This window comes from Amblyraja radiata, chromosome 19 (genome assembly GCF_010909765.2).
Source record: "Amblyraja radiata isolate CabotCenter1 chromosome 19, sAmbRad1.1.pri, whole genome shotgun sequence".
NCBI lineage: Eukaryota > Metazoa > Chordata > Chondrichthyes > Rajiformes > Rajidae > Amblyraja > Amblyraja radiata.
The window spans coordinates 30,881,654-30,909,097 of NC_045974.1; the positions used below are offsets into that span (position 1 = coordinate 30,881,654).

The 27,444-nt window shown below is 42.9% G+C and overlaps 1 protein-coding gene across 4 annotated transcripts in view; it reads left to right on the forward strand.

Moving 5' to 3' along the window:
• The window catches only part of lgr5 (leucine rich repeat containing G protein-coupled receptor 5), a 153,152-nt gene that overhangs the window by 48,297 nt on the left and 77,411 nt on the right, over nt 1-27,444 (forward strand). For all 4 annotated transcript variants that reach the window (XM_033038173.1, XM_033038175.1, XM_033038174.1 and 1 more), the window contains exons 2-3: nt 1,596-1,667; nt 24,887-24,958. In XM_033038173.1, the coding sequence (XP_032894064.1) occupies nt 1,596-1,667; nt 24,887-24,958 (144 nt within the window). The remainder of the gene's footprint in view (nt 1-1,595; nt 1,668-24,886; nt 24,959-27,444) is intronic.

The window sequence follows — 27,444 nt, forward strand, 5'->3', positions numbered from 1 at the left end:
TGACTATCTTCAAGAAGGAAAATAAGGTCAAGTGGTAACTGCAGAGGGAACTTCTTGCTCTTCTCCACAGGGAAAGTCACTGCCATGGACCTCCTCAACCACCAAAGAGCTACTCCCTGATCATGGCGTGAATTCTGTCTATCCAGAGGCACAATTCACATAGTCACCAGTCTCCCGCGTGGGACGTTATCAAAGGCTTTCTGAAAGTTTAGATACACTACATCCACTGGATCCCCTTCATCCATATTACTTCTCACATCCTCAAAAAATTCCAGAAGATTAGTCAAGCATGATTTTCCTTTCATAAATCCATGCTGACTTGGACTAATCTTTTACCGTTATCCAAATGCCCCATTATTACCTCTTTAATAATTGACTCCAGCATCTTTCCCACCACCAAAGTCAGGCTAACTGGTCTGTAATTCCCCATTTTCTCCTTTCTTGAAAAGTGAGATAACATTAGCTATCCTCCAATCCACAGGAACTGATCCTGAATCTATTGAACATTGGAAAATGATCACCAATGCGTCCACTATTTCTAGAGCCACCTCCCTGAGGACCCTGGGATGCAGACCATCAGGCCCAGGGGATTTATCATCCTTCAGTCCCATTAGCATACCCAATACTATTTCTTGCCTAATGAAAATTTATTTCAGTTCCTCGACCCCCTTAGATCCTCTGTCCTCCAGTACTTCTGGGAAATTGTTTGTGTCTTCCTTAGTGAAGACAGATCCGAAGTACCTGTTCAATTCTTCTGCCATTTCCTTGTTCCCCATAATAATTTCACCCGTGCCTGCCTTCAAGGGACCCACATTTGACTTTGCTACTCTTTTTCCCTTAACATATCTAAAGAAGCTTTTACTGCCTTTATATTCCTGGCCAGCTTCCCGCCGTACTTCATCTTTTCAGTCCGTATTGCTCGTTTTGTTTCCTTCTGTTGTCCTATGAAAGTTTCCCAATCCTCTGGCTTCCGGCTACTCTTTGCTGTGTTATACATCTTTTCTTTTAGTTTTATTATATCCCTAACTTCTCTTGTCAGCCACGGTTGCCTCCTACTCCCCTTAGAATCTTTCTTCCTTTTTGGAATGAAATGATCCTGCGTCTTCCGGATTATGCCCAGAAATTCCTGCCATTGCTGTTCCACCGTCATTCCTGCTAGTATCCCTTTCCAGTCTACCTTGGCCAGCTCCCCTCTCATGCCTTCATAGTCCTCTTTGTTCAACTGCATCACTGACACTTCCGATTTAACGTTCTCCTTCTCAAATTGCAGATTAAAACTAATCTTACTGAACAGAATTTGATGTATATATTGCTGTTTTAATTTTCTGCAATTATTACAATTTGCTTCTTTACAGAAATGATTTTCAAGTATATTATTATTCACTTCCTTTTTGTTTCGGTATAAGATAATTTTATTTCACAGTATAAAGCCACAGCACTGTCTAAGATATTCCTGCACTAAATTTTAATGATCAGATTTTAAAAAAATGGATTTTCTCAATTGTTGGGCATTTTAATACTGTAAACTCATTGTCAAAATCCAATAGTGAATATTTTGCAATCATTTTCACAATCTCCACTTTCTTCTCCTTTAGAGACCTCAGCATGAACAACATCACTGAGCTGCCCCAGAAAGGTCTCCACAACATCCATTTCTTAGAGGAGCTGTAAGTATGATGATGCTGCTATTGGTCTTAGTTGGAATATATGTGTCACATATTAGTCCTTAAAGTTGCAAACCATTTGCCTCGAGATAATTGTTGGTGTTTATAAATTGGAGCACTGGGAGTTGAACTAACTAACTGCTGCAGCACATGCGTCAACATTAAATCATTGTCTTATTCTTTGCTGGGATGTTGGCACAGTTGGCAAAGTCACCATTTCTGCCCACCACTGAATGCCTTTGATCTGATCTTAGTTTAGTTTAGTTTAGAGATACGGCAATGGGAACAGGACCTTCGGCCCACTGAGTCGGCACCGACCAGTGATCCCCACACGGTAACACTATCCTACACATACTAGGGACAATTTACATTTGTACCAAGGCAATTAGCCTACAAACCTGTACGTCATTGGAGTTTGGGAGGAAACCGGAGATCTCGGAGAAAACCCACACAGGTCACGGGGAGAACATACAAACTCCGTACAGACAAGCACCCGTAGTCGGGATCGAATCCAGTCTCTGTAAGGCATCATCTCTATTGCTGCACCACCATGCTGCCCTAATCTGGCTAGAACCTTTCAGAGGACATTAGTCAATCACATTGATGAAGGTCTGGAGTGACGTCAATTCCAGGACAGGTCAGGGTGACAGATTCCCTTCCCTGAAAGACATTGGTTGACCAGATGGTTTTTCTGGCAACAACGTGTTACTTTCAAACTCTGCGGTGCTAAATGCTGTTTTTTCCCCTTTATATTTATTTACTTTATTACCTTATCCACAGCGGCCATAAGTCTGTTCTCCAAGTGAAAATGTGAGATGGTCGATGGTACAGGAAAGTGGGATTGAAGTGAAGATTAGCCATGATGCTGGCCAGTTGTAGCCTGGACAGAATAAACAGGGAAGACCTCTTTCCCTTCATGAAGGGATCAAAAACCAGAGGCGTGGATTGAAATAATTGGTAGAAGGATCTGAGTGGAGATGGTGGAAAAGCTCCTTCACTGCAAAGGGTTGTAGGAGCCCGCAAGTCACAGCATGAAGCAGTAAAGGCAGAAACCCGACCAACATTATTGAGGAGCTGTGCAGTACAGGGCTATGGCCACATACTTCACAGAGAGACAAGACTCCATCCAAATAATAAAGCTGTAGTGCACCAAATGACCTGTGAACATTTGAGCTTATAAAACATAGATTTTTTTAAATTTAAGATAAAAATGGAACCTAATACTGAAATGATTATATTTGGAGTAATGGGAGATGGGAACAAATTAAACATATCCCAAAATTTATTTTTTAATTATGGGTTAATAATAGCAAAAAAACTCATACTTAATTTTGGAAAAATACAACTATACCAACACTCAAAATGTGGATTAGAAATATGTTGGACACAGCACACCTTGGAGAAATGAGACTCCTCCTAATAGATAAACAAGACCAATTCTTAACGAGTTGGTCTCCATTTATTGACTTCTTGGATTCATGTGTTGCAACAGTATCGTAAAAATCAATTGTTTCAGGTCTGGGTGAAAGATGATCAACAATATAAAAACTCATCTCCTATCGTCTATTTGCTAATCTCTCTCCTGCTCTCTCTTCTTTCTTATTTCTCTTCCTCGCTAACTCTTGCTTTTTTTATACACACTATACGTTTTTCTACTCTCTACTATCTCTTTCTTTCTTATTTCTCTCTTTAAAAAAAATAAAAAATGAAGTTGTGCAGAGAATGCATCATGTTAACATATATTTGGCTCCTGAAAAAAGGTACCACTGTATTGTACTTACTTCTAATAAATTAAATCTGTGCTGCCCAATATGTCAATCTAAACTAACCCCATATGTCTGCACATGGTCCATATGCCTCTATTCTCTGCTTGTTCACATGTATGTCGACATGCCTCTTACATGTTGCTATCATATCTGCTTCTACCAACTCCCCAGCAATGAGTTGCCAGCACCAACTGCACTTTGTGTCAAAAAAATTGACCCACTTGTCTCCTTTAAATTTCCCCCCTCTCACCTTAAACCATATCCGCTAGTATTTGATATTTCCACCCTGAGAGAAAAGACTCTGCCTATCTATCATATCGACATCTCTAATAAATGTATAAACTTCTATCAGGATGCCCCTCAGCCTCTGATGCCTCAGAAAAAAACAATCCAACCCTATCCAGCAGCGCCTTACAGCTAATACACTCCAATCCAGGCTACATCCTGGTGAAACTTTTCTGCACCTTCTCCAAACCCTCCACATCTCACCTAAGGGGTGGCAACTAAATGTGGCCTAAATGTTTTATAGAACTGCAATATGACTTCTCAGCTATTAAACTCAATGCTCTGACCAATGATGACAAGATGATGTCTACCTTCTTTATCAGCCTATCCACTTGTGTTGCCACATTTTGGGAACTATGGAATTGCACCCCAAGATCCCTCTGTACTTCATTGTTCCTAAGAGTCATGCCATTTACTGCATATTCTCCTCTTGCATGTGCCTTTCCAGTGGAACAAGCATGGCCATGCCCATTGCACTATCTTTTAATGTTAAAATCCATGCCAAGGCCACATAACAAAAGGATTGGATTGTGTTTCTTCATAAATAATTAATTATACATCACTCCCAAAATTTGACCCTTCTTGCCCCGAAAGTTCTCATTTTCACAAATGAATGTCTTGGGCATATGTAAATGGGTGAAGTGGTAATACTTAGACACAAAGGCATTCCTTTCTTTCTGCAAAACTATTTCAGTTTGTTCTTCCACCTCACCACCCATGGGAAGTAGCCCATATAACATGGGAAGTAACCTGTTCAAAAACACTTAAGGCTCCTCAATCAAAGAAAAATAAACTGACAAGTGAGCCCAAGATAACAATAGAGTCATATATCACGCTTCATCCATTTGCAAGTTCAATTCTTACTATTTCTGCAAGCCCCAAATCATTTTGCAACCTTTAACATGCTATGAAAGTGTTCAGTGTGATGTATGAAACACTGGAGCATGTCCACAGGTGATGTGGTACCTGACAATCCCCAAAGCCCAGCTTTGGTATTTGTATAACATTTGAAAAATCCATTTCAGTCAGAAATGTTGGAGGAACGATGTCTGCTCTTCCGTTCAGTTACATAACGTGATCCAGTTTACCCTGGGGAAAGAAGAAATTTGTTAAAAATAGAATTACACCGTAGCTTTTGTATACAACTGCCTGAGAAAGTGTTGGAAGCAGATACTCTCAAGGATTTTTAAAAGCATCTGGATAGGCATTTAAATCATCAGTGCATTGTAAGTCACAGACCAAGTGTTAGTAAATGGGGTTGGCATGGACAGGTACGTGACTGGTCAGCACAGGCATGCTGGTCATGTTTCACTATTAATCTAAGAATATTATTTGTGCATTTGACAGCACATGTACAGAAGGACCTGGTTGACATCCATTTAAATGGCTAAAATATCTGCGAGTCTGTTTTGAGCTGTTGGCATCTCAGAGGGATTCATCATTGTCCCATGTTTTATATTTTGCAGTTCTGGCAAATGTCAGTTTCACTTACTGTGCTGGTAACTAGTTGTGCATTGAGAAAGCAAAACCAGAACACCATCCAGTCAACTGTTTGCAAAATGGCACCCAAGTGATGAAAGAAAATGCAATGAACTGTTGGCATTACAGTTTTAGCAGATTAAGACAGTTAATTAATGCGCGGTCTGTCATTCAAAAGATACCAGGTCCAGGGCAACTTTTAAAATAAATGTTTAGTTTGGGTTATTGGCAAAAGACTGAGGCAGGAATGATTGGCAGTTGAATTAGAAAACCTGGCCAGAAATGCAAGGTTTTGGATTGTTTTCCACCGAAAGCCCAATTTCAGTTTTTAAAGATGGAAAGTCGGCGTTTCCAGACAAAGTAGTGGCTTAGTGTATCATGGAATATAATCCATTTGATGCATTTTTACCACAAGCCTAAGACAGGTGTTCTAAGGAAAGCAATGAAACAGACACCAGCAAAGTATTCATTCAGAAGAATGAGTGGCTTTTGTTTGCTTGGATAATAACATTGGAGCAAACAGCTTACTAACTTCAAGTAACACCTGTTCCCCACAAAATAACATTTAGACATAAAAAGAATTAGTCATACTGAGGCAGTATGGGCTGCAGGTACAGTAAAGGTAAATCTATATGTATGGTGCATGAAAAAGGATTATGTTCATAAGTCAGAGCAGCAGAAGTAAGCCATTCGGCTCATTGAGTCAACTCTGCCATTCAATCATGGCTGATCCATCTTTCCCTCTCAACCTCATTTTCCTGCCTTCTACCCATAACCCTTGATACCTTTACTAATCAAGAATCTGTCACCTCCACCTTTACAATGTCCACTGACTTAGCCTCCACAGCCGTCTGTGGCAATGAATGCCACAGATTCACCACCCTGTGACTAAAGAAATTCCTCCTCATCGCCTTTCTGAAGGTGCGTCCTTTTATTCTGAGGCTGTGCCCCTTAATCCTAGACTCCCACTAGTGGAAACATCCTCTCCACATCCACTCTATCTAGACTTTTCACTATTAGGTAAGTTTCAATGAGGTGACCCCTCATCCTTCTAAATTCCAATGTGTACAGACCCAATGCCATCAAATGCTCATCATACGCTAACCCAATCATCCCCGGGAACATTCTTGGGAACATCCTCATAAACCTTCTCTGGACCTTCTCTTATGCCAGCACATCCTCAGATATGGGGCCCAAAACTGCTAACAATACTTCAAATGCAGTCTGGCCAATGCTTTATAAAGCCTTAAGGGCCTGTCCCATTGTATGAGGTATTTCAAGAGCTCTCCCGAGTTTAAAAAAAATCAAAGGTGGTAAGCACGTAGAATGTACATAGCGGGTACGTCGGAGCTCGTGACGTCTCTTAGCAGCTCGTAACGCTAACAGCAGGTACTCAGGAAACGCGGTAAGCTCGTGAAGATTTTTCAACATGTTGAAAAATGTCAATGAGAGCCCCGAGTACCTACGAGCGGCTATTAACGTAATTCTTCGAGTTCGAATCAGGGGAAACTGGGGAGAACTCTTGAATTAGCACATACAGTGGGACAGGCCCTTTTGTATTACATCCCTGTTTTTATACTCTAGTCTAGTCCTCACAAAGTAAATGCTAACATTACATTTGCCATCCTTACTACAGATTCAACTTGTAAATTAACCTTTTGGGAATCCTGCACCTGCACTCCCAAGTCCCTTTGCACCTCTGATTTCTGAATCCTCTCCCCATTTAGAAAAATTATAAAACAGTTCTGAATGTCAGATTATTGAGGTTGGATTGCAGAGAGTACAGCGAATCTCAACCAGCAATGAATACATTTACCATTAGTTCACAGTTTTTGGTTATATGCCACAGGCTCGTATAAACCCTGGCTTCTGATCAATGAACACATGCTTCACATGTCCTTTCATATTTTGCCTCCATCTGTAGCTAAAGTTTTTAGCCAAGTCGTAACTCGCCTTTGAGCATATCTGTTCCTGCTACATATCACATGTCACACATCACATTATACAATGTGCGGTTTAAATAAACCAGCACCTTCGCATGTTTCAGCGGTGACTGAATGGTAAGACCGAAGATCAGTTCAAGTTTACCGATGGTGCTATTGCAATGATGAAGTGTGTCTCAACTAGAAAGTCCAGGTTGCTGCACCTGAACACAGCGCGGCCAATGCTCGCTGGGTATGGGTGCCGGGAAGCAAGCTGGACACTCTCAATGATAGTGGAGGTACAGATTCCATTGTTTATTCTGTGCTCTTCTCATTGCTGGAATCTGAAAGAAAAAAGAGCTGCTGGAGTAACTCGGCAAGTGAGACAGTCCCTGTAGTGGGATATGGACAGTTGACATTTCAGGTCAAAACTCTTCATGTGGATGGACGGAGAGTGTAAAGGGGAAATAGCCAGTTTAAAGGGGTGAGGAGTTCAGGCATCTAGACATTTCAGAGCTCTGAGCTGCTAAGAGATTTGGGTTTCCCAATTCATAATCCACTAAAGACACAACACCGACCAGGGCAGTGGTGGTGGTTTGTGACATACATTGCTTAAAATTTCGGATTCACAGGAACTCAAACAATTTTTTGTTCTCTGGGAACCAAGGCTCTTTTAAGAGCAACCGGCAGGACTGGTAACCTAAGATGAAGGATTGCCGGCCAGCGTAGCCGAGAGAGAGCTAGAGAAGTGGAATGTGAGGAGTGCGGGCCGGTGGGTGGGACGTCCCCGGGTCACAAAGATGGCCGGGCGATGAGAAGAGAGGGATGTTGGTTTCGCGGGATCTGCTCCAGTACATCCAGCGTGCGGGACGACCGACTTTGCACTTTGAATAATGGCGCAAAAACATGGCGGTACACACATGTGTAAAATATGCAAACATATTTTTACTGTGCAGTTGCATATGTGCCAATTATAGCACCATTGAACTATTGAAGAAACCCTTTGCCCCAAAAGTGTCTATCTTCGGTATAAACCAACATCTGCAGTCTCCACCTACACGTGCCCATGGCGGTCTGTTCTAAGTGTCCGTATTTATGTCTTGGTCATATTGGCTGCTAAAATGTCAAGTGATTAATAGTGGATAAAAGAGTGGAGATTGGAAGCCGACTGCTCGCTGGTGCTTTTGGAAACCGCACTGACAAATTGGTCTCTCACATGCAGGGCGCGGGAAGAGGCAATGGTGATATAAACCCCTGGGTCTCATCTAAATGTTAGCAGTCCACCTCCCATCCAGAGTGGCTATGAGAAGAGCATCAAACAAACTATGGGGAACCTTCAGGTCTTTAGGAATATAAACAGGGGTAGGCCATTTTGTCCCAATAGTCTCTTCCACCATTTAATAAGCTTGTAACTGGTCCCTGACCAGCCTCCCTCGACCATTGTTTTCCAAATCCATCAATGCATTTGGTTAATAAAGAACTGTCAAATCTCAGACATAAAATTAACAATTGATCTGACATATATATTCAACTGTGGAAGAGAATGCAAGTTTCAACGTCCTCTGTGTTTACAAATGTTTCAGTTAAGCACCTTTGAGCATTAACATCACCTAACCTCTCACAATTTAAAAAAAATGCTCTGCTTTTTTGTTCCGTACACCAAAGAGGATGACCTCAACTTTGTCCATGTTAAGTCCTTTGGCCATATCCTTGCCCATTCACCACAGTTGTCCATAAGCCTCTTTACATTCTTGACTTTACCTTACTTTGGACTTTGGTGATGCAGCGTGGAAATATCAACAGTAATGGCTGCAGCAATGACAACATTCTTATCAGGTTCCACCATTTGCACCCCTTTGGCTTCTCTACACCACCTCCAGCCTTGGTTACTATCTTCACCCTACTCTCCCCCACAAGCAGGTCCTTACCTGCAACCACCTATCACTTATCAGCCATCTCTCCATCCCTTCCATTCATCTCACCTCACTTCCACGCTATCAGGATCCCAACCAAAAATGCTGTCTGCCTCCAGACTCTGCCTGTCCTGCAGAGTTCCTCTGGTTTTAACTTTGGGCGTTTGGGGGCTGCTTAACCCAGATGAGCACATAGGTTGTACATCTCCCAGCCAGGAATGACTTCCCAGGAACAGGAAGCTCATTTGTGCCAAAAAATCAACAAAAATAATAAAGTTCACAAAAGCAATGCACATTTATTTTCTGATTCATTAAGTGTAACTTCATCGTATCCTTCGAATAACGATATGTGCATTTTATGGGAAAATACATTGGTGTCCACGTAATACTAATATAAACACCCGTGAAAAATTATTTCTCTATAAAGGAAAGGTGACTGGTTTTACGATAGAACAAATGATTCATCATAGATAGACACAAAATGCTGGAGTATCTCAGCGAGACAGGCAGCATCTCTGGAGAGGAATGGGTGACGTTTCGGGTTGAGACCCTTCTTGTGTTGGGCTTATCGGACTTGATATTACAATCCCTACTATAACTGGCACCTTCTTACTATCTTGAGTGGGGGTAGGGGTAAAAACTTAATTAGGGTCATCAGGTGGGCACCTTCCTTGGTGTTTCGTTGTTAGGCCCATGACACCTCCAGAGGGCTCAACAGCAACACCTGGTGTCCCAGGTGCGCTCCCCTCCGTTTTACACCCAGTTGATTTGATTTGATTCCTTTATTGAGGCCAGTTCATTGGCTATATTTAAGAGGGTTAGATGTGGCCCTTGTGGCTAAGGGGATCAGAGGGTATGGAGAGAAGGCAGGTACGGGATACTGAGTTGGATGATCAGCCATGATCATATTGAATGGCGGTGCAGGCTCGAAGGGCCGAATGGCCTACTCCTGCACCTAATTTCTATGTTTCTATGTTTCTATTGTCATTCAGACCTTTCGGTCTGAACGAAATTATGTTGCAGTCCTTCTGCAACGAAAGTTGGAGCCCTTCATCTTCAGCCACAGCCAGTTGCTGCTTCGCTCGGCAACCTCTGACAGCGACCTGATTGCTTGCCGGAAGGCCTGTCTTCGTACTCCCATTCCCTTCAGGAGTCTGGTTGTTGACATGGCTACAATCCCTCTACAACCAACCTCTACAGGGAGCACCTGGGTACGCCAGCCGCGTTGTTCTGCCTCAGCTGCTAAGTCTGAATACTTCAGACATTTGCGTTCATGCGCTTCACCAACTGCAGCCTCCCAAGGCACAGTTAACTCCACGATGCACAGGGACTTCTGTGAGGTTGACCACAAGATCAGGTCCAGCCTGAGATTAGTTGTGATGATCTCTGGTGGAAAGATGAGCTTCTGGTCTAGATTAGCCTGCATTTTCCAGTCCCGGGCAGGGTCCAGGAGGGTCGGTTCCTTTCTTGCAAATGGCTTCTCTGGAAGTTGTCCTGCCTTTACAAAAGGGGTGGTGTTCGAGAAACCAGGCGTTGGAGGAGGGAGGGCATTGGTGGTAGTTCTCCTTCCTTCCAAGGTAACCGGCAGTTGTCGCAGGACCTGATTGTGCCTCCAGGTGTCGCGGCCTTGTGATAGACTGGTTTTGCAGCCCGTGAGGATGTGCCTTAATGTTGCTGGGGTTTGGCAGAGAGAACATGATGGATCTTCTCCAAACCACTGGTTTAGGTTCTTGGGTGTAGGAAGAACATCGTAGGTGGCTCTGATGATGAAGCTAAGACGGCTTCCTTCCATCTCCCACAGATCCTTCCAGGTAAGCTCCATGTTTTCCCAGGTGGTCCACTGGCCCTGTTTGGACTGTGAGACTTCCTTTACGCATCTCTCTGCCTCCTCTTGCTGATGGACCTCAGCAACTACCAGCTTTCTTCTCCGGGTGAATGTTGCCTTGTGACCAGTCTGAAGAAAAGTCACCCATTCCTTCTCTCCAGAGATACTGCCTGTCCCGGTGAGTTACTCCAGCATTTTGTGTTATCTTCGATTTAAATCAGTATCTGCAGTTCTTTCCCACACAAATGATTCATCATGTTCAATTGAACTTGTCAATCATTTATTTGCTTTCATTTAACAATGAGCCATCGTGCCACACAGAAGAAAATCATAACTTTAATACTTGAATTTAATAGAACATTGTTTGAGGTTTAACTGTTCTATTAATTTAATGTTGTGATTATCCACTTTTTTTGCCATGTGATATCTTCCAATCTATAGAATGTTCAGAAGTTGTATGAGAAACTTAGGGATTTGTCCTTTGCCCATTATTTTTCCAAAAGTAACATTTAATTGAAATATGCAATCTAAACTAAGGTAATGTAGCTAAGATAGTTTAACTGTACGTTCATGTGCCATTGCATTTCTTGATTTGAATGCCAGCATTTGGATGAGATAGATAGATAGATAGATATGCCTTTATTGTCATTCAGACCGAAGTCTGAACGAAATTGCAGCAGTCATACATATAATACAATAAAAACAACAATAAACACATATTAACATCCACCACAGTGAGTCCACCCAGCATCTCCTCACTGTGATGGAGGCAAAAGTCTTAGGTCTGCAGTCTCTTCCCTCCTCTTCTCCCTCTGCGCTGAGGCGATACCCCCCGGGCGATGTTATAAATCAGTCCCGCGGCTCAAACACCGCGGCCCGGGGTGGTCGAAGCTGCCGCCCACCAGTCCTGCAGACGCAGCCGCTGGCCCGCGGCCGAACCCCGGACTCAGGCCACCACCGCCAGAACACCGTCCCAGCCACCCTCACGCGAGCACCGTGCCGTCTTCAGCCTCGGGCCGGGCCGCCCCGACTTGGGCGTCGCTTCTCCCCCCGGCCGGGCTGCCCCGACTTGGGCGTCGATAATGCAGTACAGGCAATCTTTTGACTTTCTGATGTAGGGTTAAGCAAAGTTGAGATTTAAAACCCATTAACAGTTTGGTTGCTAGTGACTGTTGGTAAATGTTGGGCATTTGGCATATCTGTATTTTTACAAAAGTACGAAGTGATGTTTTAAACCGTGAACAATTGTTGCTTATATCTTTACTGATTTTCTCTCGGGGATGGATATGTAGACATTCCCCTTCGAGTCAGGTATGAGCAGCAGAATGAGCTGAGGGCAGTGAGGTCATGCTCTTTAGTTTAGTTTAGAGATGCAACGCAGAAATAGGCCTTTTGGCCCACCAAGTCCGCACCGACCAGCAACCCCTGCACATTAACATTACCATACACACACTAGAGACAATTTTTACATTTACACCAAACCAATTATGTCTTTGGAGTGTGGGATGAATTCGAAGATCTTGGAGAAAATCTACGCAGGTCACGGGGAGAACATAGAAACTTCGTACAGGCAACACCCATAATCAGGATCGGATTGGGTCTCTGGCGCTGTAAGATAGTAACTCTACTGCTGCCCCACCTGCCGTTCTCTGCGAAGAAAAATCGAAAGGAAATGGAGAATGGGTTGAAACAGGAGGCCAAATTCTCCAAGGGTTCACCTGAACCTCAGTAAGCAACTGCACGTGAGCCTGTACTTGAGCAAGGCAATCTACAGCCCTCTGTAGTGGCAGCACTTTGGTCTTGCATGGCATTAAGCTGACCTGGCCCTCCAGCAGACTCCCCAAGCGGAATATGAGTGGCTGCTACTCATGTTGCAAGGAGAGTGTCAACATTGGTCAAAACATGTAGCATTATGGTCGGCTTCGGCAAATAGATATACCACAATTTCTTGTTTGCTAGAAAGGGTCACCTTCACTCTCTGCCTCCCAGTACACCAACACCCAAATCCACTTCTGATCCATTTGCGCAGAGAGGTAGGATATCCGAAGGTACACAAAAATGCTGGAGAAACTCAGCGGGTGCAGCAGCATCTATGGAGCGAAGGAGATAGGCAACGTTTCGGGCAGAAACCCTTCTTCAGACTGATGGGGAGTTGGGGGGGGAGAAGAGAGGAAAAAGGAGCAGGAAGAGCCCGAGGGCTGAGGGAGAGATAGGAAGGGGAGGAGACAGCAAGGGCTAACATAATTGTGAGAATTCAATGTTCATGCCACTAGGATGCAGACTCCCCAAGCGGAATATGAGGTGCTGTTTCTCCAATTTACTGTAGGCCTGCACTCCCTCAATAGCAAGAATGTCCTTCCTCAAATTAGGGGACCAAAACTGCACACAATACACTGGAGCCTGTTCACTTTTACATTGTATTACCAGGTCAGGTTCTCTATAATTATCTATAACAATCTCCATAACTATCAGCACTGGCACCATCTCCAGTGTACCTCCTCTTTAAGAGGTATAGGCTGCACTTGAAAGTTCAGCTTGAACTTGTGCTTGCAGGTTACAATGCTGGTCTGCCTCAGATGCGTGTAGTCACCAAACGTCAGTGTTAACACTGCACGCACAAATCGCTATAATAGGCATCCAGCACAAAGTTGGCAAGCTTCTTGCTTTGCAATCAGTGTGGGTTAATTGCGCATCCTGATCCCTGCACTCATCTTCAGGGAGTAGCTTGTTTAGGCACAGCGATGCCAGATGACATTCGTGCCTGAGGACGTACGGTCGCAAAAAATGGCAAAACATTCCTGGATTTATTATGAACGTAAAAAGTTCATTCCGAGTCTAATCTATTGCAGATTGATCTTTTAGATCAGTGTAAGTGGCAAATTTAAAATTCAAAGTTAAAATGATTGTGGTCATGCTCCTACAGTGAACTGTGGCAATTTCCTTCTCCTCTCTGTGACACAACGCCAAGTGGTTAGTCCAGCTGTATCACAGCTACAGGGTCCCGGCTTTGATCCTGTCCTTGGCTGCTGTCCGTATAGAGATTACACATTCTCTCTGTGACTGCATGGATTTCCCCTGTATGATCAGATTCCTCCCTCGTGCCAAAGTTATGCTGCATGGTTAAATAGCTACCGCCAATTACCCCTTACTGAAGGTTAATGGCAAGTGGCAAAGAAGAGGAGTAGGTGACCCCACCTAGCCTTACATTACCTTCTCTTTCACTACCCAGATCCCGGGAAATGGGCCACGCTCAAAGTTCTGGGGCTGGGAAGTGAAGCGGTCCCATTCCTGAAGAGATTGGGGCTGGGAGGAAACTGCCCAAGGCATAATTCTCTTAACCTCTACGGTTATTTCCTACATCCATTCTTCACAGAGCTGATACATGGTACATGATGTTCTCCTCCTGGACTCGCCCTGCATTCCACATCATGCCTGCACTTTCTCCATCTGTAGCATGGAATGCATTTGTATTTGCGCTTTGGATTCCAACACTAATGGGATGATTCTCGGTGCGGAGAGATGGACTTTCACTTTGACCTTTAGACCTGCAGACTCAGAAATGTAATCAACATTAAGTTTTTATTTAAGGAACTGCAGATGCTGGTTTACAAAAAAAGACACAAAGTGGTGGAGTAATGATAGGTCCCAAAGCGAAACATCGCCAATTCTTGCCCTCCAGAGATGGTGCCTGACCCACTGAGTTACTCCAGCACCTTGAGTCTTTCTTTGAGATTTTTATTGTTGCTCACAATCCTGTTGAAAAGTCATTCATGATTTGCTGTTCATCCTGGGACATGGTTCGTAGAACAACTGATATGGGTTCAGCCCAGATTTTTATCCCTCTCTGAATGTGATTCCTGCATGAATTCCTTACAAGAGGGCATCTGCGAGAGGTGGTTTCACTTGCTTTGCGGGAGAACACTTTATTTATAAGGGGGTCTCACCCTGCATCGCTTCAGAATAAGATCCAGTCCTATACCAGTGGTCTGAAGCAGAAGTAGGGGGTATAGCTCAGTGGTAGAGCATTTGACTGCACATCAATTCTTGGTTCAAATCTAGGTGTCCCCTTTTCGACTTTCTGCGAAATCATGCAGGATTATTTTAAAGGGCGGCATAGTAGTGCAGCGGCAGAGTTGCTGCCTTACAGCGTCAGAGACGCAGGTTCGATCCTGACTATGGAGTTTGTGCGGTCTCCCCGTGACTGCATGGGTTTTCTCTGGGTGCTCCAGTTTTCTCCCACACTGCAAAGACGTACAGGTTTGTAGGTTAATTGGTTTTGGTAACAATAGTAAATTGTCCCTACGTTGACTCGGTGGGCCAAAGTGTCTGTTTCCAAGCTGTATCACTAAACTAAATTAAACTAAAATTGTATCTGATGTTTGTACAAAGTGGAGCATACCATTGTAATTGTGCAAATGCATGTTAAAACTAATTTGCCGAATAACACAGAATGGCTTATTCTTTCTCAAGATTAAGTAAATATGTCAAATATGATGCTCGTATATGCCCAGAGTAGGGGAATCGTGAACCAGAGGACATAGATTTAAGTTGAAGGGGGGAAAGATTTCATAGGAACATGAGGTGTAACTTTTTCACACTAAGGGCAGTGGGTGTATTGAACAAGCTGCCGGAGGAGGTAGTTGAGGCAGGTACTATCGCAATGTTTAAGAAACATTTAGACAGGCACAATGATGGTATAGGTTTAGAGGGATATGGGCCAGACACTGGCAGGTGGGACTAGTGTAGATGGGACATGTTGGTCAGTGTGGGCAAATTGGGCCGAAGGGCCTGTTTCAACGCTGTATAACTCTGTGACCCTCTGACTTAGTAATTGTCAAATATGAAAAAGTTAAAGCCAGCAAAACATGCAAACAAACGAGAGAGATGAAGATAGTAGTTAAAACACTAAATGGGGCCATTTTATTACAGATTCACAAAGGCAGTCTGAGAAAAGCTTCGGCTGATATGCATCTTGTCCATGTTATCTCCGCATTTTCAGTGAAGCATTCAGCATTACCGTAATAGTGAGAGTTATACAAAACCAGGCCGATAGTACAAAGGGAGTTCAACATCAAATACCTGGTGTCGAAGGAGTCAAGCTTCAGACCGAGACTTTTGTGTGGACCAAACACATGGAATGAGTGATTCAAAATAATAATACAGCCAGTTCAGTGGAGTATGTTTTGTCTCAGTGAATTCAGGAGGAAAGACTTGGGGTTTTCAATTGAAGCAGTGCCCTGATTTCGTAATGGAACATGAATTCATTATTTGTTTTCTCTCAAATGCAAGTTAAACAACTGTGACTGAACTGACATGGTTAATTCATTTTAATTAGTCTGATGAAACTTAAAGCAGATCAGAAAACAGCGTCCGAAAAATTCTCTCTCAGAATTGACGCCCCGTTACTGTATGGGAGTATTAATAACTTATGTAATATTTTGCCGACAGCTGGTCTTGCACAGTTTAAATCTGTTGCTGATTTCATATCATGTACTGACCATTTAAACATTTCAGCACAGCTGGGTCAGACTCAAATTACGTCAACTTGATTAAAGGATATTGTGCTTCTGCGACTGATAGCTGTGAATAAACTGTTACAACAGATTCATTTAAAAAATGTATATGGCTGCCTCTTTGGGGAATTGTCTTGGAGTGGCTTTGCATTCCCGGTGTAGCTGAGGAATAGGTATAGCAATTTGCTTTATTCCTGAACATCTCATATATCAATACCTCAGGATGTTGTATTGGGTTTTACTGAGCTCTCTTCTTTTCCAAAACAAGGCCTGCCTCAAACTAATCTAATATTAGGTGTGTTCCAAAGTAGTGTTGTCAACATCAAATATTTCAAAATTAAAGCTCGAAGTAAAACAGAGAATCGGTTTGAACAATTGAAGACCTTTCAAATGTTAGCCGTTACGTATGCCCTTTTGAGATGGAAACTTGCTGTTCTCATATGATGTGGCTCCGCAAAACAACAGTATATCTCAGCAGACAAAAATGCTGGAGAAACTCAGCGGGTGAGGCAGCATCTATGGAGCGAAAGAAATAGGCAACGTTTCGTCCCGAAACGTTGCCTATTTCCTTCGCTCCATAGATACTGCCTCACCTGCTGAGTTTCTCCAGCATTTTTGTCTACCTTCGATTTTCCAGCATCTGCAGTTCCTTCTTAAACAGTATATCTCAGTCATAGGGTCATAGAGAGAGTTTACATTAGTCTTTAGAAATACATTGCGGAAACAGGCCCTTCGGCCCACTGAGTCCGCGCCGACCAGTGATCATCCCGTACACTAACCTCTGCATGTCAGGGACAATTTTACTCCTTACTGAAGCCAATTAACCTACAAATCTGTACGTCTTTGGAGTGTGGGAGGAAACCAGAGCACCTGGATAAAACCCACGTGGTCACAGGGAGAACGTACAAACTCCGTACAGACAGCACCTGTAGTCAGGATGGAACATGGGTGTCTGTCGCTGTAACGCAGCAACTCTACCTCTACGCCACTGTTCTGTCCTAGACAGAGCAAGTAAACTGGCCCTTTGGCCCATCTTGTCCACACTGACCATCAATGTGGTTGGCTGTTCTGATTTTTTCAAATCTGTCGAGGAGAACTGAGGGAGCATCTTGCAGGATTAACCAGTTATGTGGAAATTAATCTTTGTAAGATCGTGTCAATTATGAATTCTTTCACAAAACACCAGGCAATATCATAATTGACGATATTTTTCAATACTCAGCCAAATTCCCAAGGGTAGTCTTTTATTAAAGGTACACTTTTACAATGTTGCTGATTGCCCAGTGCCAGAGACCAGGGTTCGACTCTGACTATTGGTGCTGTTTGCACAGATTTTGTATGCTCTCCCTATGACTGCGTGAATTTTCTCTGGAAGCTCCGGTTTCCTCCCACACCTCAAAGACGTACAGGTTTGCAGGTTAATTGGCTTTGGTCAAATTGTGAATTATCCCTGGAGTGTAGGATAGTGCTCGTGTACAGGGTGATTGTGGATCAGCACGCTCTATGGACCAAAGGGCCTGTTTCCGCGCTGTATTTCTAATGTCTAAAGTAAAGAAGGAGGAGATATTCTGGAGATCTCACTTCCATAATCCCCCTGGGTTTTTGCAGAGTTCAGGAGCAGCCTAGTGGGCAGGGTGATGGTGGAGGCTGTGGGGATTGTTAGAGGATGGACATCCAGTGCCAAGAATGAACCCAAATTGTGCATGCATACCTCGAAAGGCACGGCACTCATGGTTACCTCATCTTTTATTGGCATCGCACGTTAACAATTGGCCGGATAAAGTCTTCAAAGAAAATGCAGGAACCTGTGCCAGAAGCAGAATGGGAAACCAAGCGAGGTTCTGTCACCAAGTTGCTCACTAGTACCTTGCAGAGGCCATTGAAATTCATCTACTGGTTCTCCTTCCAGCTGCTGGCTCCTGCCTTACGCTACCACGCAATGTTTCATCAAAAGCAAATGTTTTACTGCATCAGTGTGAAAGCTGAGGTCAACGTGCACCTTTGCATGCTCCGATCATTTTTTGCAGAAAAGAAAATTCGGAAAATATGTTTGTAAGAATTCCCTTTTGCTCTTTCAGAGCCTACCATTAGTGCCCGGAACTGGCCTCCTTAGCCTGACATTATACCACAGGAAAGCCCTCACATTTTACTTAGCTCCATATCTTGGCTTTGATAGCAAGGATAATTGGGATAAGAGCCTTTCTCTGGCTCAAGCAAGTTTTTAATAGGCCAGCACCTGTAAGTTTTTATTTCTAACTCCATGCTACTCAGAGGTGATTAGCGTCAAATACTTTTACTTGTGGTCCAAAAACAATATCATATGTTCAGCTTCGGCTTAGTGCCTGATGCCATAAGTGGCCTCTTTAATTGAAGTTGCCAGCCTATGCTGGAAGATGAACTGAAAGTCCAGCACCATTTGCTTCCCCTACTGTTCATGTTAAAGTATATTGTTGCAAGGTTATACTCCTTCAAGCTCGGTCATTAAATAGTTCATTTTAATCATGTACCTATGCCATCAAAACTCAGGTGTTGGTGTTAAAGAGAATCAAAACTCGTCAATATCAAGCATTAACATGTTGGAACAAGGAAGTGCAGATGCTGATTTACACAAAAGGTCACAAAGTGCTGGAGTAACTCAGTCGGTCAGGCAGCATCTCTGGAGAACATGGATAGGTGCTGATTAAAACGTCGCCTATCCCTGTTCTCCAGAAATACTGTTTGACCCGCTGAGTTACTCCAGCACTTTGTGTCCTCAAACATTGAAATGTCCATTGAGATCAAGTCCTCATAGCTTGGAAACCCAGGAGTCATGTTTGAGTCAGACTGGGTAAGTATCAAAGATGTCTTCCTCTGTTTTAACAACAATATGGAAGTTTCATGGTTACCATTCCTAATACTAAGCCACTTTTTAAAATACCAGAATAACGTAATTACGAATGAAAATTTTGAGATCAAACTTGTCTTGGACGCTGGTGTAGCAGTTTCATCACTTAGTCCATATTTTAATAATCCTGATGTTTGAATCTCACCATAATTTCTTCTTGAATATGTATGATTAATTTAGAGCAAATTCACAATTAGAATCAGCAACTTGTAGAAATGTAACAACAAATTGAACAGGATAATAATAAGTCTGAAATATTTTGATAAACCCATGTCCAATATAATCCAAATAGTGAGAAATCAACACATAAATTGTAATGGGATTCATATTTAAATTAAGACTGAGCCACAGCAACAGACGCCCAATATTAAAAACTTGGGTTACATTGGAGACCTATAAATTGAGGTCAAAATTATGGCACAACCAAATACTACTTAGGACAAAGGCAGATGAAACTCACAAGTCCCAGGGATCTGCTTTGCCTCCTTTAACCTTATACCATGAACTTAGCAGTTGACTCATTGCAAAGCTTTGAACAGTGTGAGGTTGTGGCTTCTGTGTGTTTGATCCTAACTCGCAACAAAGGACAGGGTGTTCTAAGGTCGACACAAAATGCTGGAGTAACTCATCGGCACAAGCAGCATCTCTGGAGAGAAGGAATGGATTACGTTTTCCATTTACTTCTTCAGTCTGAAGAACCATTCCTTCTCTCCAGAGATGCTGCTTGACCCGTTGAGTTACTCCAGCATTTTGTGTCTACTTTCGATTTAAACCAGCACCTGCAGTTCTTTCCTACACAGGGTGTTCTAAAGTTAATTAGACTTTAGACATTTGAAGGAAAGTGCGGAAACAGGCCCTTTGGCACAACGAGTCTGCGCCAACCAGCGATTATCCCGTACACTAGCACTATCCTACACACTAGGGCCAATTTACAATTTGCAGAAGCCAATCAACCTACAAACCTGTACGTCTTTGGAGTGTGCGAGAAAACTGGAGGACCCGGAGAAAACCCACGCGGTCATAGGGAGACCGTAAAAAACTCCGTACAGGCAGCTCCTGTAGTCAGGCTTGAACCCGTTTCTGGTGCTGTGAGGCAGCACCTCTACTGCTGGGTCACCGTGCTGCCTTATCTAAAGCATCCTTTTACATTTTTGCATGAGGCTCGATTATTTCTCCATTTTTTTTAAGATTGCACTGGACATTAATTACTTCAAGTGAACCTTTCTGACATAAAGCGTTGTTCATGCAAGTTATAACATATGCTTTAAACTTTGTTTTAAAAAAAAACATTTTGCTAATTTCACATTTACTCCCAATTTGATTCCAAAGTATACATCTCTCTTGTTATTTCACTTTCTGTCCTTGATTTAATATTTAATTTATTTGTTCAAATTTACATTTTCTTTTTAGTCCTTGCGTTGATTTCACTCCTTTGATCTGTTCCTGCTGCATTATAATGCATTATAAACGTGAAATTTCAGGAAAATATCGTCAAACCTTTTCTGTCACGGACCATTCAAACTTTCAGTAAATATCATTTATTGTCCTGCTACAACCAAAATTAGTTATTACATATTTCTCCTTTGGTCCACCGAGTCCACGTCGACCATCGATCACTTTTTTTCCCACCAAAGCCAATTAACCTACAAACCTGTACGTCTTTGGAGTGTGGGAGGAAACCGGTACGGACAGCTCCCGTAGTCGGGATTGAACCTGGGTCTCTGGCGCTGTAAGGCAGCAACTCTACTGCTGCTGTTTTTAGTTTTAGTTTTAGTTTTAGAAATACAGTGCCGAAACAGGCCCTTCGGCCCAACGGGTCTGTGCCAACCAGCGATCACCGCATGTTAACACTATCCTACACACACCAGGGACAATTTTTATATTTAACCTAGATACCTGTATGTCTTTGGAGTGTGGGAGGAAACTGAAGATCTCGGAGAAAACCCACGCAGGTCACAGGGAGAACGTACAAACTTGTACAGACAGCACCCATAGTCAGGATCGAACCCTGATCTCCGGCGCTGCATTCGCTGTAAGGCAGCAACTCTAAAGCTGTGCCACCGTGCCACCCTGAAGAGACAAAATGCTGAGGGACCTGTGAGACTCAAAGCCTGATTCTCAGAGGACTATTCCCAGAGGACTATTCTCAGAGGATTCTCAGAGGACAGGTACAGCAAGTAACTAAACAAGCTAACAGAAGTTATTGCTTATAACAAGAAAGGTTTCATGCAAAACTAGGCAAGTTATGCTGCAATTGTATAGGACATTAGCTTGAACAAGAGGATGCCTGTGGTGATATTGTAACCAAGCTTCAGAAATACTTTATTGGCTGCAAACTTTGATTTATGATACCGTAAGGTCTTAAAATATCTTATACAAACCTATTCCTCTTTAATCTCGGAAAACAAAATGAAGCAAGAAAATAATGGTTGCGATTAGTGTAACGGCATGTAAAACAACCTGTCTAAACTCTGATGGTTTTTTAACTTCCTGGGTTTATGTATTTAATGAGAGCATTGTTTAATGTCAATTAAATTTAAAGAAGTTAATAAAGAGTAAAATAGATGATTGTAAAATGGATGGATGATCTGTTTCATTGTTTCTGACCAAGCAGCTCAATAATTTATAGATCTTTTCCCACTTCAGAAAATAGTGACCAAACATTGCAGAACACCTTGGTGGATGCACAGTACGCAGGATTGTACCAGAAGTGAAACAAGTGCACAATTACAATGTGTAGGAAAGAACTGCAGATGCTGGTTTAAACTGAAGATAGACACAAAAAGCTGGAGTAACTCAGCGGGACAGGCAGCTTCTCTGGAGAGAAGGAATGGGTGACGTTTCGGGACGAAACCCTTCAACAAGCTGAGTTACTCGAGCTTTTTGTGGCTGTGCACAATTACAATAATGAATGAATGACAAGAGGTGGAATGAGTTCAACATTTTAGCACAAAGTGGCTTGGAATATTGTTGGAAGAAGTCACCAATGTACTGGCAAGCAATATTTGCCTCTCCCACTCTTACAATGCAGTTTAAATCTGGCCACCAGATATTTATGGGAAGGAAGCAGATTTTAAACACAAACTCTGTGAGAAGGAAATAAGAGTTAGCGAGTTCAGATGGTCACATTCCTTCATGGTTGTAATGGAAGAATAAAGAGTATTTATTGTAGATCAAAATATCTCCACATACATGGGTAGTGGGCAGGTCCCACACTTAATACAGTGTGGTGATAGAGTTTGAGGATTTCCATGCTATAAGCACTGATATGTGAGAGATAACTGGACTCAGCAGCCCAGTTCCACACGGAAGCAACACAAAATGTTGCTTGTGAGAACATTTTGGCAATATAGGGAGGCAGCACGGTGGCGCAGCAGTATAGTTGTTGCCTTGCTGCATCAGAGACCCGGGTACGATCCTGACAAAGGGTGCTGTCTGTACGGAGTTTGTGCGTTCTCCCCGTGACCTACATGGGTTTTCTTCGGGAACTCCGGTTTCCTCCCACACTCCAAAGGCGTACAGGTTTGCAGGTTAATTGGCTTGGTAAAATCGTCAATTGTCCCTAATGTGTGTGTAGGATAGTGGTAGTGTGCGGGGATTGCTGATCGGCACCTACATGGTGGGCCAGAGGGCCTGTTTCCACGCTGTATCTCTAAACTTTAGCACAATTGGGTTTGTCAGTTGACTGAGACTGGTGCCTCTATCTTGACTGCATCCGAAGATTGTGTAGAAAGGAACTGCAGACGCTGGTTTAAATCAAAGATAGAAGCAAAATGCTGGAGTAACACAGCGGGACAGGCAGCATCTCTGGAGAGAAGGAATGGGTGGTGTTTCGGGTCGAGACCCTTCTTCAGACTGATGACGTCTGATGATTACAGTCTGAAGAAGAGTCTCAACCTGAAACGTCACCTATACCTTCCCTCCAGAGATGCGGGGCTGTTTGCATCCTAAGGCTCCAGGAGCAGCCAATGGTGCAAAGTGTGAGGGGCAAAGGCACGGAATAACCTTCTTCCCTATGTTCTTTTAAAGAAAATTCATTGTACACAGGAAGTCTGGATCATTGACATTCACAAGCAGTCAATTCACAAACAGCTAAACAAAATCAACCCACCAGTAGACACATCAACACATCTGTCTTGAGGCTAATGGCTAAGTAATGGATCCCAAGCCACAGGAATTCAGCCCTGAAATAAAAGAACCTAAAGCCCCTCAGGCCAGGCTACTGGAATTTATAACAAAATCAATGATCCAAGACAGAGACTGAAAAAAATTAACATTCATAAATCTAGAAAAGGGAAAAATATTTAAAGGTCTAAGCCTCATCGCACACAGACACTCACATTTCGGATCAGAGTTGATGAATTCGGTTTTGTGTTTATTCCTGGGAGCGGGGTAGTGGGTACATTCTTCCAGCTGACTTGAGATCTCTAAAGAAAATTTCCAGATGCTGCAGAAACTGGATTAAGGTGGAAACAAAGTAGCCTATATATTTCCCACGCAATGTTATTGCAGAATAAATCAGACGGCAGAGTCCAGTTTATGCACACACGCGCCCAGACGCAGTAATCGTGAAGTTGTGCGGTCAGAGTTAACTTTGGTCATCCACGAGGTGAATGGAACTAGCATCTTGACAAAGGAAGAAAGTGCTGGAGTAACTCAGCGGGTCAGGTAACTTCTCTGGAGAACATGAATAGGCCATGTTTTGGGTCGGGACCCTTCTTCAATCCCGACCCGACACATCACATATCCATGTTCTCCAGAGATGCTGCCTGACCTGCTGAGTCACTCCAGCACTTGTGTCTTTTAAAAAAAACTAGCAGTTAAACCCTGGTCAGGGAAGAAATATCTTTAATCATCCTCTAAACAAATAAATTAATTAAATCTAAAGGTACACACAAAGTGCTGGTGTAACTCTAATGTAAATCTGATATATTAAGGTCCAAATTAATTTTTACTGGCCTAGTTGATCATTATTATACCCCACCTATGTCAATGTTTTCTTAAACCTGCCTATTTTTCCACATACAGCATGGAAACAGGCCATTCGGCCCGACGCCCACACTGACCAACAGGTCCCATTTACACCAGTCCTACCTGCCTGCATTTGGCCCTCCAAACCTGTCCTATCCATGTACCTGTCTAATTGTTTCTTAAAAGTTTGCAATAGTCCCTGCCTCAACTTTCTCCTCTGACAGGTCATTCCATCCACCCATCACCCTTTGTATGAAAAAGTTACCGCTCAGATTCCTATTAAATCTTTCCCCCTTCACCTTAAACCTGTGACCTCTGGTTCTCGATTCCCCTACTCTGTGCAAGAGACTCTGTGCGTCTACCCGATCTATTCCTCTCATGTTAAATGAAAAGATTTAAGCTCCATGAATTTAAGGCCATTTATTTCTTCTATATGCTACTTATATAAAATATGTTTTCTCAGAATGCACGATGCCTTTCTTGCTTTATCCGTTAGAAGCAATTAATGTAACATTTACCTGAAGATAGTTGTGTGTTAAATATTCCGTGCAGTTACCAGAGGTTTTAATGGAAATTTTCATTTTTGTATATTTATGTTGCATTTCTTAGCTTTTAAATGAATCCCACATGAAGAGACGTGTTTGATTATTCTTCCACCCTGCAGGCGTCTTGCCGGAAACGACTTGACAAACATCCCCACGGGAGCATTTGACGGTCTTTACAACCTTAAAGTCCTGTAAGTAAACCGTATCTTTACTCGAAAACTCTTGTTGTAGTTTAGATCATGAGGTTTGTAGTTGATGTGTTGTCCAACAAAAATGCCGAAATTCTGCAAAGTCCTGCAAAACATTGTGTTCTGATTCCCAAGTTGTTCTTGGAGGCTAAGTTAAATGTTGTCATTGGAAACATGTTATGACCCAGATAGACACAAAATCTGGTTTAAATCGAAGGTAGACAAAAAATGTATGACCCAGTGCAGTTGATCCTGCTGTAGGTACAATTGCTTTGCGTTAGAAATGTGGCACATTATAAAATTATCTTCTACCCAATTAAATGACATATCAAAGTGTAATTTATGACTATCACTAAACGGTGCTGTGTAGGTGATATATAGAGCAGGGCTATAAATGTGGTCATGTTAATCCATTAGGTTGAGCCCAGAGTTTCAATATAAAAGGGTAGGAGTAAATATAGAGTCATAGAGCCCACACTGGCCAACAATGTCCCAGCTACCTTAGTCCCACTTGCCTGCACTTAGAATAGAATAGAATAGTTTATTTATTGTCATTGTAACATGAACCATGTACAACGAAATTTAAAAATGTCAGCCAGTCAGTGCACCATTCAAACATTTCTAAAAGCTAACGATACATACAAGGTAAAATATTAAAAAAGATAAACAACTAAAATAAATATCATGAAAATAGCACGCATAAACACCCAACCCTACATCCTTCTGTGGATTTCACAGTGTACCACAGTCCCTTAGAATGTATCGCCCCTGCGTTCCTTGGCGGCTACATTTAGTGCCTTTATAGCAGTGGGGTAAAAACTGTTTTTAAGTCTGTTTGTCCTTGTCCTTGTAGATCTGTACCGTCTGCCTGACGGCAACAGTTCAAACAGGGAGTGTCCGGGGTGGGAAATGTCCTTTATAATACTCTGGGATTTTTTCATGCAGCGGGAACTGTGTAAGTCCTCCAAGGTAAGGAGAGGGCAGCCGACAATCCTCTGGGCGTTGTCAATGGCCCTCTTGGTCCATATCCCTCCAAACCTGTACTATCCATGTACCTGTCCAACTGGTTCTTAAGCAATGGGATAGTCCCAGCCTCATCTCCCTCCTCTGGCAGCTTGTTCCATACACCCACCAAAAAGTTACCCCTATGATTCCTATAAAACCTTTTCCCCTTCACCTTGAACCTATGTCCTCTGGTCCTCGATTCCCCTACTCTGGGCAAAATACTCTGTGCATCTACCCGATCTATTTCTCTCATGATTTTGTATACTTCTATAAGATCTCCCCTCATCCTCCTACGCTCCATGGAATATAGACCCAGCCTACTCAACCTCTCCCCTTAGCTTACACCCTCCAGTCCTGGCAACATCTTCGTAAATTTTTTCTGAACCCTTTCAAGCTTGGCAATATATTTCCTATAACATGATGCCCAGAACTGAACACAATATTCTGAATGCAGTCTCACCAATGTCTTATACAACTGCAACATGACCTCTCAACTTCTATACTGAATACTCTGACTGAAGAAGGCCAAAGTGCCAAAAGCCTTTTTGACCACTTTATCTACCTGCGACGCGACCTTCAAGGAATCATGCCACCTGTACTCCTAGATCCCTCTGCTCTACAACATTACCCAGAGGCCCACCATTTACTGTGTAGGTCCTGCCCTTGTTCGACGTCCCAAAATGCAACACCTCACACTTCTCTGTATTAAATTCCATCAACAATTCCTCCGCCCATCTGGCCAATTGATCGAGATCCTGCTGCAATCATTCACCACCATCTTCACTATCTGCAAAACCACAAACTTTTGTATCATCAGCAAACTTGCTAATCTTGCCCTGTATGTTCTCATACAAATCATTGATGTAGATGACAAATAGTAACGGGCCCAGCACTGAACCCTGAGACGCACCACTACACAGGCCTCTATTCCGAGAAGCAACCTTCCACTATCACCCTCTGGTTCCTTCCATGGAGCCAATGTGCTATCCATTCAGCTATCTCTCCTTGAATCCCATGCAATCTAACCTTCCAGAGCAGCCTACCATGCGGAACCTTGTCGAACACCTGATTAAAATCCATGTATACAACATCTACAGCTCTGCCTTCATCAATCTTTTTGATCACGTCTTCAAAAAAAAATCAGATTTGCGAGACACGACCTCCCACGTACAAAACCATGCTGACTATCCCTAATCAGCCCTTGCCCATCGAAATGCCTATAAATCCTATCCCTCAGAATACTCTCCAGTGGCTTACCAACTAAAGATGTTAAGCTCACCGGCCTATAGTTCCCAGCATTTCCCTGCAGCCCTTCTTGAAAAGAGGTACAACATTTGCCACCCTCCAGTCTTCCGGCACCTCTCCCGTATTTAACGACGACTCATAAATTTCAACCAGGGCTCCCGCAATTTCCTCTCTAGTTTCCCGCAATGTCCTCGGAAATATCTGATCAGGCCCCGGAGGTTTGTATACCTTCAAACACG